The 15,302-nt window shown below is 41.5% G+C and overlaps 1 protein-coding gene across 3 annotated transcripts in view; it reads right to left on the reverse strand.

The window, feature by feature from the left end:
- Positions 1-13,258, reverse strand: part of NEBL (nebulette) — a 238,277-nt gene extending 225,019 nt beyond the window's left edge. The window contains exons 1-2 of one of the 3 annotated variants that reach the window (XM_061585610.1): positions 12,941-13,258; positions 10,220-10,314 (exon numbers count right to left, since the gene is read on the reverse strand). In XM_061585610.1, coding sequence (XP_061441594.1) covers positions 10,220-10,314; positions 12,941-13,009 — 164 coding nt within the window. In that variant the 5' untranslated portion in view covers positions 13,010-13,258. Of the gene's footprint in view, positions 1-10,219; positions 10,315-12,368; positions 12,438-12,940 lie in introns of those variants that run through there. The other 2 variants (XM_061585607.1, XM_061585608.1) reach the window with 2 other exon arrangements.
- Positions 13,259-15,302: the final 2,044 nt, after the last annotated feature.

Genomic DNA, 15,302 nt, shown 5'->3' on the forward strand with positions numbered 1-15,302 from the left:
AACCTGACACTCCCACAGCAGCATGATGGGTAAGGAGGGAGAGAGAGAGATGGCAATGGGAGAGGAAGGGGCAGGAGGAGGAAGGGAGAAGAGTGATCATACCCATATATTGCTCTGGCCTCACCCAAAGGTGTGACACACACACACACACACACACACACAGAGTTAGCACATGGCTCCAAGGTAATGTGGTATGTGAGAGAAATAAAAGGTTTCTTGAAAGAGTGCAGTAAACAAGGACAAATGTTCCCTTTCATTTATTTGTGGGATCAAGCTGATCCCTTACTCCACTGGAAAACCAAAGGATTATTCCAGACATATCAGGCCTGTCCTTTAAACCCTGAAATGAGTTGCCTTTAAAAGCTGGTACAAATACAACTATGCCCTTGCATGCTAGGCTAGTTCCAATTCTGCTTTCATACTCATCTCCTAAAGGAAAAACACAACAGCGCATACCTGCACATAGTGAGAAATTTCAACACAAGTCGTCAGTAGTTAGCTTTCAGCTGAAAAAACAGCAGCAAACACCCCTACTTGTATTATGGCACACAGATGCCAAACCTAGCAAAGCAATGATGAATCTGAAAGCTTTTGAAAAATGAAAGGCTAGTGATAGATGGTCAGACTTGAACCTGAAAGATGAGGGCTATCAATATATAGAGAATACAGTGAAGTCTGCCCTAAAGCCAGCAGAAACAAAGTGGATAGGAAGTAAGAGAACACAGTGTTGGACATGGACCAGAAGACTTTAGATCAGCCTTTCCCAACCAGTGTGCCTCCAGATGTTGTTGGACCACAACTCCCATCTTTCCTGACCATTGGCAATGCTGGCTGAGGCTGATGGGAGTTGTGGTCCAACAACATCTAGAGGCACACTGGTTGAAAAAAGGCTGCCTTAGATAGAAAACACAGTCAACCATGAAGCTCAGTGGCTCTCAGCCTAATTCTTGTTCCTTGCCCACCCCATTGGGGCAACAGGGCAACCACTCTAGATCTCATACAAATAGGGTACCATGTAGGAATGTAGGAAGCTGCCTTATACTGAATCAGACCAGTGGTCCACCTCGCTCAGTATTATTACACTGACTGGCAGCAGCTTCCCAGTTTTCAGAGAGGGAGTCTGCAACTGGAAATGCCAGATACTAAACCTAGGATCTTCTGCATAGAGAGCAGTTGCTGTACCACTAAGCTATGGCCCATCCCACATCAACATTGACACATGGTACTATATTTGAATGTTCAGATCCATTTTCTTCCAAGTCAGTAACCCTGGTCACTGCAAGTGAGGACCAAGAGACAGTTCTTCAGGTCTGGGAAGCATTCCATTTCAGGATACCTGGTGTAGTGGTTAAGGTGCTGGACCAGGGTTCAAATCCCCACATAGCCATGAAGCTCACTGGGTGACTTTGGGACAGTCACTGCCTCTCAGCCTCAGAGGAAGGCAATGGTAAACCTCCTCTGAATACCACTTACCATGAAAACCCTATTCATAGGGTTGCCATAAGTCAGAATTGACTTGAAGGCAGTCCAATTCCATTTTCCGAAAGACCATCTTATCCCTCATATACTCAGTCGATCACTACATTCTGCTGGTGAAAGTGTCCTGCAGATACCATTTTATCAGGATGTCTGTTCTGCACAACATAGGAAATGGACCTTTAGTGTGGCGGCACCTACCCTGTGGAATTCCCTACCTTTAAATATTAGACAGGCGCCATCTCTGTTATCTTTTTGGCGCCTATTGAAGACCTTCCTCTTTCAACAAGCCTTTTAAGTTGAGACCTTATCCCAGTCTGCGTCTGTGTTGGAATTGCTTTTCAATATGTTTTTAAAAACCTTTTAAAAAAAAAAGAGTATGTTTTTAACTTTTTTCTTTTTAAAGATGTCTTTTTAAAGCTTTTTTAAGAAATGTTTTAAAAGGTGTTTTGTTTTAATGTATTTTAAAGTCTGTTTTTATGATGTTTTAAAGTGTTTTTAGTGCTTCATTTGCCACCCTGGGCTCCTGCTGGAAGGAAGGGTGGGATATAGATCAAATAAATAAATAAATAAACTTTACTGGGCAGCTAACTTCAGTGTAGGAATCTGCCCTTATTGGTCCTATTGTAAGACCTGCAAATTAGAGCCCATCAACTGCTTTCTTCTCCCACTCCCCTACATACAAAGGAAGACCAATAGTTTTGCTTAACAACCTGGCTACAAAGTGAGATATTGAAGCAAAGCATCGCAGCCAACAGCAGTAAAGAATATTTACTGGCTCAGCCACAATATTTAATGTTTATAAACCTGGTAAAATATGAAAAGGCTGCAACTCTACCTAGGAGTAAGCTTCACTGAACTGAAAAAGCACTTACTTCTGAGTGGACATATAACACTGTTAATAGAACAATCATTCATTCATTCAAGTATCCCATGACAGGCAAGAAGACCTATAAGAAAATGTTTGTAAAGTACCATGTCACCCAATGTAGAGTTGCTACCAAACTGCTTGTTGGTGTACTGGTTACATAACAAAACTAATAAACTCCTACTCCATTCCAAGACTCACACCCCTCACCTAAATATCCACCAGTCTCCATAAAAATATTGCTTTATTTTAAATTCCTGAAAGATAGCAATGTCAGTCTGCTACTGAAGCAAAAATGATTAAGACTCCTGTGGCTAAACACATATCTGTAGCAGAAGCATTCATGGGCAACAGCAAACTTCATTATATGCATAAGACCACCTATGCCACAATAAATTTATTCTCCAGTAAGGTGCTTATTGCAGTACTTTAAAATTTTTATATCCCTTATTTCAATGATTTTTTTAATTGGCTGACCTTCACTTCTGTCTCTCTTTTTTTCCCATTCCAGGGATAACTAAAGAATGCATAAAGCAAGTTTTACTCCACAGAATGCAGCACTACTTTTGAAAAGATCCTGGTCATCTTGAAGAGAAAGCTACCAGCAGCAAGGTTAGCTGGCTCTAAGCAGAAAAGCAGACATCAAGTACAGAAATTTTTAAGTTGCCAGGTTTGATAGTGATGAAAGAAAGGTTCCAGCCTGGGGAAACTGGTACAATCATGTCTTTGTTGTATCCATTTTCCCAGGCTAGAAGCATTCTTTCATCAACAGGTGTAGTTCAACCACTGAAAACACTAGCACACATACTGAACCATTCTACACATCAAGTTCTGAGGCTGAAATCCCACACACACTTAATTGGACATAAGCCCAATTGAATACAATGGAACTAATGTCCAAGAAAACATTTATTCATTATTTGTATTTGTTTTAAAAAAACTTTTTAAATCTTGTTTTTCCTCAGAAGGGGCTTCAAAGTGGCTTACAATCAACATACACCAATCCTCTGTATGCCAGTTTTCCAACCCTGCCTGCACATAGTAAAAATAAGAAAAAGCATTTTCATCACAGTATCTTATTAACAGTCTGCCTCATAAGGAGGTTTCAGGTATATGCTGCTAATGCAATGTTAGCCTTGACCAGGAAAAAAAAGATTCCTGCTGGCTCAAGTAGAACCATAGGCATCATTTTACTGCAGAGCCTTAATCAAGCTGTGAATCACAGAAGTTGACTTCCAGCACAATATCCATTGCATCCAGTCAGATCCCCAAGGATTCTAACATTTTTAAAGCTCATGTTAAACTCTTTTGCTTGCAGTCATGAAACGATAAAGCCTTTAGCAAGCAATCTCTTCAAGACTAGAGGAGTTCTGGGAGAGTTCTATAATACAATGGGAGACTTTCCTGCCCCTACCTAAGAAATCTCTCATGACTTATTTTTCTTTCTCCTCTACTGCTGCTGCACTGCTTTGCAATGTATAATGTAAATGTGCCAAGAGGTTTTGTGGTGGCAAGGAAGACCCTAGAAATGATTGGCTGACCTGCCCTAATTTTACAGAAGCATCAGGCGGCCAGGCGATATCTGGCTGCCATTTAGGAGCTACTCGGATGCTACAGAGAGAGGCACAGCAGACAGAAGGCACAAATGAAGGCTAGCATTTCTCAGAACTGATGTGATAGTATGACCTGCATGGCTGTAGCCATAGGCACTACATTTGTGCAACTGCCATGCTCTAATCACAGAAAAGGTTTCTTAGACAATATAGCTGCAGAGCAAATACAAAGGGATCCTCTCCCTGCCCAAACGAGAATTTCTGCATACCAACATTCACAGTTACCATCTTTTTGCTGCAGTCCTCCTAACCTGGGCAGGCTTGAAAATCATTTTCCTTACCATGTTTTAGTAACCATATCATTTTTGCTTCTGCTGCTTTGTAGGCCTCCCCAAAATAAGTTCACCATTTGAGTTTTTAGCTCCACCTACTTTTGTCTTAAGCTCCACTTATCCAACCACAAACCCAGAGGTAGCACTCCTTTTTCCCCACACTCCTGTTATGTGGATGAGAAAAGAGAATATAAAATAAAAGGAGTGGTAGAAAGATCTGGAGCAGACAGGAACACTGGAGGAGGGGAACAGAACTGAAGATAGAATAGAAAAGAAACTGTGGAAAGAAAACAGAAGGAAAAATGGGAAGACCATGACAGATAATGTAGCAAACACCTAAAGATGAAATAACAAATGACTCGCATAGCAGCTTTGTCATAGAGGCTGAGAATACTATCCAAGATTATGTCACGCTCATGGTATTTAAGAGCTCATTCCATTCACCCCATCACTTCCAGAATATTGAACTTCCAGAATATGGTTGTACAACCCAGAAAGTTTTGGTTTGTCACCAACAGAAAGATAAAATCTATGAAAAACTACTAGTCCTACCCCCCTTTTTTTTTTACCTGCAGATGAACCACTTGCTAATGCCATCATCTGAAGAATGGTAGCTGGAAACTCCACTTTGTCGTTAATCAGAATCAGATCAACTCCACATACGTGAGGGAGTGCAGGCTTGCTTTTGCTATGTAGCACATTGATCACTAGTCTGCTATTTATATTCTGAACCTACAGGTCTCTTTATACAACTATCTCCAGCTTTTGGCATGCTACTGGTAACTAAGCTTTTGAGTGGTTTGGGGTTATTCGTAGTACCATGCCAAACACAAAATTTAGCGGATGGAGGCATGTAGATGCCTATGATGAGCTTAACATAAGTTAAGGCATGCAGGTGTGAAGAAGCCCTTCCCCAGCTTCTTCTTCCTTTCCTTTTTCTGCAGCACCTGCTTGAATTCAGCATAAAGACATATCCTTAATTAGTGCACTCATTTCCAGGGCCATGTTCACAAATTTCCTGCTTCCGCATCAAATCATCAGACTATTAAAGATGTTCAGATGTTGATAATTTAAGCATTCCAAAATCCTCACATCTTTTTCTGGTGTAATTGAGATGAAGCCCTGAGGAGCAGAGTCTGAATGTGACGGTTAATACAGCAACTGGTGAGCAATAATGCAAATCTTACGACCTCATCTGCTGACAGGAATAGGAAAAACCACACTTCATGGTTATTCACATTTTATAGCCTCATTTCTAAAATATATATATTCAGATTAAAATGGCCTTTTTCTACGTTACACCTATTCGCCATATACACACACAGGTAAAAAAAAATCCAATATTAAAGACAAAGAAGAAATATACCTTATGTCTTCTGCAAAAGTATTCTAGGAGTAAAAAGACACCTGACTATCAGTATAAGAAACCAGATCTAAGTGCACAATATTAAATACATTGATTACCAACACTAATAATTGCATTGCAATAATGGAGATATGTATTCTGAATGTTAAAATCAACCATTTGGCCTTCAACTCAGTAAAGGCTTTATAGAACACTTCAAGGGTGTATATCAGTCTTCTCCAGCCTGTAAACCACCAGATATTTGGGAGTGCAATCCCCATTGCCCCTGACTATTGACCATGTTGGGTGGAGCTGATGGGAGTTGTAATCCAAAACAATGGAGTACACCAGGCTGGAGAAAGCTGGTATAGACATTATTTTCCAACTTAAAGAGACACTTATATTTATATATATTTATTATATTACTGAAGAGCAGCTCAGCTGCCAAATGCATTCAGCATTTATCCCCAGCATTCTGACTGCACACTAAACTCAACAGGAACACAGGCTTCCTTGATACTTTAAAGTAATCAAACCGTTTTAAAAATAAATAACTGCGGTAAAAAGCAACTTGATTTTGTTTGGCCAACTATATGAAAAACAAAAACAGATGAATAAATCACAAGCTGGAAAGGCAAGTCTTCCTTTCCAGGAATTAAAAAGGAGCCCTGTTTTGTCTCAGACAAGTGCTCACCATGCATACAAACTAGAAATTCTACTTAAACACTTTTAAATCCCATTTATTCCAAGAGGAGGGAGTTGCACAACTTTGATTGGATTTGTGCCCATTACTCTTTGAAATTCATTTAAGAGTAGCCTTAGTTATCAGGCATCATGAGAGGTTGATTTGAAACAAATCTTTCTATTTTGAAAATGGAACGCTGTTCCACTGTAGCCCTCTAGATGTCGTAGGACCCAAACTCCCATCAGCCCTAGCCAATGTGACTAACGATCAGGGACAATGGGAGGTGTAGTCCAAAAACATCTGGAGGGCCACAGGTTCCCCATCCCTGCACTAGTACAAGACTAATTCCCCAGTCATCCAACTTTCTTGAAGGAGGCACTCTCAGGATCTGTCAAATCAAATGTTATTCATTTCAAACATTTATATGCCACCTTTTAGGGCCAAATCTTCCCAAGTTGGCTTACATCAAAATCATAATACACATCAAGAAAACCATGATATAAAACTAAAACTTTGCAACATTAACATAGCAGCTGCTGAAACAATACAGAGTACCAAATTAAAAAAAAAGATTGTCCCTAGGGAGGGAATTCCACAAGCACAAGTCTACCATTGTTAAGATCCTCAGCCAATGTGATAAAATTAGACTTCTTTAAAAATATGCTGGACCTGCCTAAAGATTCAAGCTTTCTGGCAGCAAGAATGTGAAATGTTTTTAAACAGAAAGAAGGGGGGAAATCAGACATCAGTTTCCAAATAGTCCAAATGTTTACTACTCAATTTAGTACATGGTCATTTTTTAAAATTAAACTTTCAATATAAGGTACAAGGAAAATGCACATATATAAAAGCATACAAGTAAAAACACAAAGATAAATAGAGACGGTCCTTTCTAATTATAATAATTTCTAGTATGAGAAAGAAATGAAAGAACAATTAATATATCTAACTTAGGCTACATTTCAATAGGGCTTATTTCTGGGTAAACATAGTTAAGATCACCTATTAGGTGCAACAAGGATGCCTTACTCTGCATAGGGTTTGTTTTGTTGGCACCTGTCTAATATTTAAGGGGAGTGAATTCCAAAGGGTAGGTGTCACAACACTAAAAGTTCACTTATGTTGTGCAGAATGGACCTCCTGATAAGATTATATCTGCAGGAGGCCCTCACCTGCAGAGTGTAGTGATCAACTAGGTATATAAGGGGTAAGACAATATTTTGGGTATCTTGGTCCCAAGCTGTATAAGGCTCTATACACCAAAACCAGCACCTTGAACTTAGCCCTGCCCCTAACGGGCAGCTAGTGGGTTGAACTGATAATAGTACAATTGGTTCTTTAGCTAATGAAGCTAAATCATCTTTCTTTATTTAAAACATTTATATGCCACCTTTCCATTTACTAAGACAAGTCACAACAAAGTAAAACAGCATCATTGTGCAGTATATGAAACAATATATAAAACTAACATAGCAAAAATGGTAAAGTTAGTGCAAATTCTCAGTGAATACTAGCTAGGAGACAGGTTGAAAATCCTGGGCAAATAAAAAGAGATCTTCACCTGTTGCAAAAGAACACCAAATTCAGTGACAGGCAAGGCTGTCTGGGGAGAGCATTCCATACTCTTCCCACTGGTCATCCAACACCACCAGAAAGCAAGGAAAGTCAGAAGATTATTAGCAGGTTCAAGTGGAAGAAAGCAGTCCTTTTAGATCCCCAGGCCCCAAATTGTTTATGGCTTAAAAAAAATAAACACCGGCACTTTTAAATTGTGTCAATAAATGGGGCTGCAACCACTGTAGTTAAGAACTGGTAACACATATTCCCTATAGCTGGTCCCAGTTAGTAGCCTAGCAGCTATATTTTCGGTTAAATTAAGCGTCTGAGAACTCTTCAAGGCAGTGCCACATGTAATGCATTTCTATAGTGTAACATGGGGGTAACCAGAGCATAGGTAACTGTGGCCAGGTTCTTTCTGTCCAGGAATAATGGCAACAGGCACACCAGTCTTAGTTAGTAGAAAGCACTTTGTGCCATAGGTGTAACTTGGGCCTCCGATAACAAATCAGGATCTAATAGCATTCCCAAGCTGCAAAACTAATCTTTAAAGAGATTGTGTAGAACAGGAAGACCACTACCATGTCCTTGGTAAGACAAACTACATGAATACAGCACACACCTGCTGGCAAAGAAGAATTTGCAATAACAGAGAAATCTGCTATAATGGAAATATTCCCACTACCAAACATGAACAACATGGTCAAGCTTTCGATATCAAGGAGGTGCAACACAATAAAGTTACACAATTGAAACAGATGACAAGTTCCCAGTAAGCATATGGGCTCCTGAAAAAGTGACCACAATATCTGTGATATTATATTGCTTTTTCATTTCTTCCCAGAAAGATAATGCCCAGACCACCTACTTCATTTTGACTTCAAAAGAAGACTAATCACTCACTGACAGACCAATGCCACTTCCTGATGCTTCTGCAGTTCCACTAAACGAGAATAGCAGTGATGAGACTGTGGCCCTCCAGATGCTGTTGGAATCCAACTCCCATCTGTGCCAGCCATCATAGCTAATGGTCAGAGACAATGGGAGCTGTAGTCCAGCAACATCTGGAGGGCCACACCTCCCCACACCTGTATTACAGCCTCAAAATCAATAGACAGAAATCAAAGTGCATTATGAATTGTGGATTTTGCAGCCTCACTCAGGATCTATTCACATTTTATAAAATAAGCACACAGCACATTTATTATTGTTATTTAGACAATTTATATCCTGCTTATACTTTAGAAAATAAAAATCTATAAGTGGTTTACAACGTACCTTAAAACATAATAAATATCAAATACAAAAAAAAAATTTAAATCCACATTGAAAAACACTACAATTAACAACTAAATAACGCATCTTCTGAAACATCAGAATAAAACATTACACAGGAAAATCAACTACAAAATTGCAATGAAGATTCCACATGTACAAAAACCATACCCCATAAAATGGAAAATAAACTGTTACTGTACTTATTTTTGACCACATGTATATTATCTGCACATGCTTCCGGGGACAGAAGATTCCCACAATATATTCTCAAGTGTTTACTTTTCTCAGAATACAGGGTATGACAAAAAAAAATTTCTTTATTTGTTTATTTAAAATATATTTATTTTAAATATTTAAAATATATTTTAAAGTCTGTTTTTATGATGTTTTAGAGAGTTTTTAGTGCTTTTGTTTGCCACCTGGGCTCCTACTGGCAGTAAGAGTGGGATATAAATCTAATAAATAATAAATAAATAATATTTATTTATTCAATTTATATCCCTCCCTCCTCCCAGAAAGAGCCCAGGTTGGCAAACAAAAACACTAAAAACACTATAAAACATTTTAAAACAGATTTTAAAATATATTAAAACAAAAGACCTTTAAAAACATATTTTTAAAAAAGCTTTAAAAACATCTTTAAAAGCAATTCCAACACAGACACAGACTGGGATAAGGTCTCTACTTAAAAGGCTTGTTGAAAGAAGAAGGTACACAAAGAGTATCCACTAATTTAATAGGTTTGGATCCAAAGACCCGCAAGGAGAATGAACAATATATATTGGTGTTCTTCAGTGAATAAGGACAATACAGGCTGTGTAAACTCTAGTGGGCCATAAAAGTCCTTGAGAATGAGCTTGTGTAAAAGGAGAGACTCCTCTGAACTTGGGATCACTTTGCTCACACAATGTTCTTCTGCTAAGTTGGAAATGACCCCTCTGTGAGCAGAAGAGGCACCTTTAGACCCAAACTCAATATGTTTTTGTCCTTATCTAACACATACATGCAGGCAAACCCCAATGCAATGATGTTCTAATAGTATTCAATCAACATGTTCTAAGCGCAAAACTCTACCTAGAGAGTTCCAGTACATTTCTGCAAAACTAGACCATTTATAACACTTACGCATTGCAATAGGGTTTCTTCTCATACCCTTTGTAGTTGTTCATATTTAGAGCCATTTTGCAGACCTCACAATGGAAACATCCTTTGTGCCAGTACTGAAAAAGAATTTATATTATTATATATTGAATCACTGCCAATATTTACCATTTATACAATGAAAAGGGTTTTTCTTTTTTTAAAAATGACTGTTGACCTTAAAGAGTTTTACTTCATTGTGCAAGTGAAAAAAATTCAACATACACATGCCACAACTGATATTATGTTTTCCATTATGCAATGCATACATGCCCTATTTTGCCATAATTGACATTCACCTGTTCTGCTTTTATGAAGTTGTAAACCAACCACAAACATTTGGAGTGGAGTGGTCGAACTCAATAAAATAACTCTATTCTTTTGCTCCCAGCAAAAGATTATTCAATCTTTTCTTCCCCCTTCCCCCACATGCATATAGAGAAAGGGGTGGGAATGCTTTGCAGTGACAGGGAGGAAACTATGCCCAGGTAATAGTGCTCCCTTCTGCTTAAAAAAAGTCCTTCTGCAGCCTCATGAAATTAACATAAGGACTTGGATCCAGATTTACAGCACAATCCTAACCATGTCTACACAGAAGTAAGTCTTGCTGAATTCAATGGGTCTCACTCCTAGATAAGTGTGGTTAGGACTGCCACCTAAGGTACCTGAATTTGGTTACTGAAAATCAATGAAGGAAGTTAGGCATGATTTAACTTCACATCCCATTGATTTCAGTGGCTGCAATCCAATACACACTTACGTGGGAGTAAGTCCCACTGAATGCAATGGAGCTTACTTCTGAGTAGACATGTATTGGATTGCAGCCTTAGTCGGGATCCAACTCAAGCAGACACACACCCTATGAAGCATGTAGCATATGTGCCATTTGTCTGACTTTAAAATTAATGATACAGCTTGAGCATGTTTGCTACTACATATATCAGGCCCAAATTTGTGATTAGTGGCTCGCTTGACATTTAGGGAGCCATCATGTCAGCATTTAACTAGGTGGACAGCAGGCTCTTTCAGTGATAAGCCACATCATCACCTTAGTTAGCCTGTCATACATCCTTGATGGCCACCGCTTAACTTCGTACCTTTTACACATACATATACACACACCCCAAAAAAGCATGCTTCAGGGTTGTTCCAAGTAGTAGAATGAAGTCAAGTTTCTAAAAAAATATTTATACAAGGCCCATCCCAAATACTTCATAAACAAATGCTACACATGCCTCAACACGAACAACCTACACCCTAAAGTCTAAGAGGCGCTAATCCCCCTATTGCGGGGAGAATGCCAGAAAGCTGAAGTGTCTGACACAGCCTCACCAATTTGCAGTTATCCTTCGGAGAAGCGAGCTTTTGTGATCACCCATGGGGCGAGAGAGGGGAAATCATTTCGGAGGGAAGGGCATGCATGGGATGCTGATGCGCCTCACCCCGCCCCTGTGACTTGCCTGTCAGTCACAAGCCACCCGAGCTGGATGGCGTTGCGTAAGAAGCTGGCGATGGAAAGCAGCATCTCCGCCTGCACTGCAGCCCGGGAGGCGAGGAAACCGCTCCGAGTCCCAAGCAAGGGACGACTCATCTTTAGGGATAAAAAAGAAAAAGGGAGGCAAAGGGACGGCGGGCAGCTGCCGCGCCCATTCCCTTTGAGGGGGAGCCTCACGGAGGAGGGAGGAAGGTCTTCCGTCCACTCCCTTTACTGAACATATCAAACAAAACAAAACAAAAAAGCTTTCTGGAGTGACTGAAAGGGGGTGGGGGGGCTAACGGAGCCCCTCTGAAAAAGGAAGGCGGTGCCATGGGAAGGGGGCGAGGGCTTCAGTTCCATCTCGCCCCACCCCCACCGCGGCGGGTGCGCTCAGCGATGCGTCAGTAGCCGGGTGACACGTTAATTACCGTCTGCCCACCCCGCCACTGCCGCGCTGATTAGAGGGGGAGAGCAGATTCCAAGGCAGAAGCGGCCGCCCTCACTCGCTCGCCCACCTGCAAGGCTTCCTCTCCATGCTCATCCCGCCGTAGCCCAGCTTCCCAAGGCAGGCGGTGAAGCCAAGCCCTGCGCCAGGCCACTCCACCCCGCTCCTCTCAAGGCGCCTCCACATCGCCTCCCCCCGAAAAAACGACTAACCATTAACCCCTGCTGGCACTCCCTCGCCACAACGCCTCTTTCCGAGCTCCGCTCCTGCGACCCTTCCCTCACGCGGGGACTCTCCTTGGTCCTCGCTCCCACGAGGCCAATGTTTAAGACGCGCTTAAACTGTGGGGTAAGCCCTAAAGGCCGCCTGGGAACGGTGAGGCGGAATAGCCCGGCTCTAATTTTTAATTTTTTTATGATGATTCTGTATGTCTCAGTCCCTATTTTCATCTCTCACGGCATAACTGCAAGTGACAGGCACTTTTTCGTGTGTGGGGTAATGGTGAAGTTCAAGGGACGGGCGAAAGGAATGTCGATAGAAGAATCCCGAAGCTCACACTCACAAACACAAAATCAACGCATTCCCCAATTTTTAGAGGAGTCAGTTCTTCAAGCAGGTGAAGCAAAATGACGCTTGACACCGGGAGTGGGAAGCTGCGTAAATGAAGCACCTCCTCATCTCTCTCTTTTCCCCCTCACACATACACCCGCGAGCGCGAATAGCCCCCCGTTGGCCTTCCACCGCCCCCTCAGCCAAACACCATCTCTTTCCCCCGCCCCCGCACCTTATCCAAGCAGTTGACTTTCTCGGTCGGATAGACGACTTTGCCACAGCGGGCGCACTGAGGATTCATGGTCAAGCTCCCCGATAAGCGTCCCAGCTGAAGCGCCGCTAGAACTGCTAGGGCATCCCCTGCCCACACAGCAAAGAGGAAGGCGAGCCGCCGGGCACTGCAGGCTAGAAGGAAGGTCAGCGACGGAGGAAGCGCGGCTCCAGCTGGCGGCTGCAGCTCGGCAGCATGCGGGTGCGAGTGGGAGGAGAAACCACCGCTGCCTGGAATCTCCTCCGCCTTCGTCTGCCTCCGCCTCGTGCCTGCGCGCTCCGCTCCCCCGCAGAGCGGAATGAAGGGCGGGCTGTTCGACTGGGGCTGCTCCCTTCGCCGCCAGGCCTCTCGGAGGAATGAGCGCCTCCGGAGAAAGTGGAGGCACGTGGCCTAACCTGTCCTACGATGCCAGGAAAATGGAGACAAACCGGGGGGGGGGGAAGGATAGATAAGCTGTTCCCTCATAAACTTATTAGGTGAAGAAGCTAGAAAAGGGGATCCCCAAAGCGAGAAGAAAGTCATTCATTCACCAGTGGCACGTCCCACTCACAAAGGCAAGAGAATTGGGCCACCCCACAAGGAAATGTTTGCAAACCCCACCACCTGAGCAGGGGTGTAGTCGTCCAGGGCAGGGGGGTTACTTTTTGGGGGGCTGGGTCCCTATGTCTCCAGCATCCTATGAGCCAATCAACATGAAAAGAGAATGTGTTGGCCACTGAGAAGAGTCTTCTAGCATACTCCTTTGTCCTTTCCTGCTGATTGGAGCCAATCAGAGTGAAAGGTGAGTCAGCCACTGAGAAGACTCTTCTCAGCAGTTAACCCTTTCATGCTGACTGACTCCTAGGGACGTCTGTTTTTGTGAGAGAACGCGTTAGCAAGGATCGACAAACAGAAAGTATTCAAACCTGGCCAGGTTAATCTATAATATTAGGTTGTATAATCTTTGGAAGGGTGTGGCTGTGGGGGGGTAGCTGTGACTATTATGAAGGGACCCTGCACTTCTGAATTTGCCACTGCACTACTGCACCCGAGCTGATTTGAGGTCAGTGATGAAGTTTTATAATTTTAGACCGGGGATAGGGAAGAATTAGCCCTCCGAATGCTGCTGTGCTACAACCTCCATCATCCCTGACCACAGGCTACTGAGAGCTGGCACTGAGCCAGGAGCAAGATACATGTTTGGGGCCTCCTTCCCTAAATCTTCCTACAAACCAAAAGTTACTACTTTCTTTAGACAAGTTTCTTCAAAGAAGTTAGGGCAAGAAAATATGAAAAAAATAGAATGTGATTAATATGTTTATTAATAACAACACTGTTCAAAATAACCTTGAAAATTAATAATTTGTGTATTGAATTGTTTTCAAATATATTCAACATTATTTCGAGGCATGTACTTTATACCAGTTCATCCTAATTTTATGTTGTTTCCAGTGGTGTAAATAGTTTTACATTTTTTTTACTTAATACAGCACCTACAAAGGAGGTCCGGAAAATTCATGGTGGTCCTAAATTTCCTGCAAGTACTGTACACTAATATTAACTTGATGTGTGAAGAACAAGCATTTCATATTTGGTTTTACACACAAAAATGAAAGATTAAAAATGCAAGTTCTGAAGTCTACAGGCAAACTAATTCACAATGAAGTATTCCATAATGAGATTATTACTTATTAAATTTATACACCACCCTTCATTAAGAGACCTGAGGGTGGTTTACAACACAGAAAATAACAATATATTTAAACTTAAATATATTGGACTACTTTTTTTATTTCAGGTCCACTTTTCATTGTGTAATTTACACATACTTAGGACATTCTCAAAATTTTAATCCCCAAATTTCAGGCAGTTATGGAAACAAAAAGAACCATTGAGAGCCAAAAAATACCAGCAAAACCCATGGGGGCAATTTTCTGTCTTTTATTGTGTAATTTACACATGAGTAGACTTACAAAGTTGTCTTTCTAGAACATTGTCACAAACTGTCACCCATACAAAGTCCACAAATTTCAGCCAGTTACCACATACTGTTTTCCTTATGGCAACAAAAAAATCCCACTCAGTATGCATGGGGAAGGGGCCAACATATACTGCTCAGAAAAATTCTACCTCCTCTGCATAAGTGTTTCCCCCCCCCAGGTGCTTTGGTAGTGTCAAGCACACCTGTGGTGACAAAAAAAGTCTGTGGGGTACAAAGTGACTCCATCCTTAAAATGGAAATTTCATTGGGGTTTGAAATATACCCCAAAGTTAGCCAGTGTGATTGTTTTGCTGGGTCTGCATGAGAGTTAACATAATATGAGACCAATCTGTCCTTACTCTG

This window comes from Rhineura floridana, chromosome 10 (genome assembly GCF_030035675.1).
Source record: "Rhineura floridana isolate rRhiFlo1 chromosome 10, rRhiFlo1.hap2, whole genome shotgun sequence".
Classification (NCBI taxonomy): domain Eukaryota; kingdom Metazoa; phylum Chordata; class Lepidosauria; order Squamata; family Rhineuridae; genus Rhineura; species Rhineura floridana.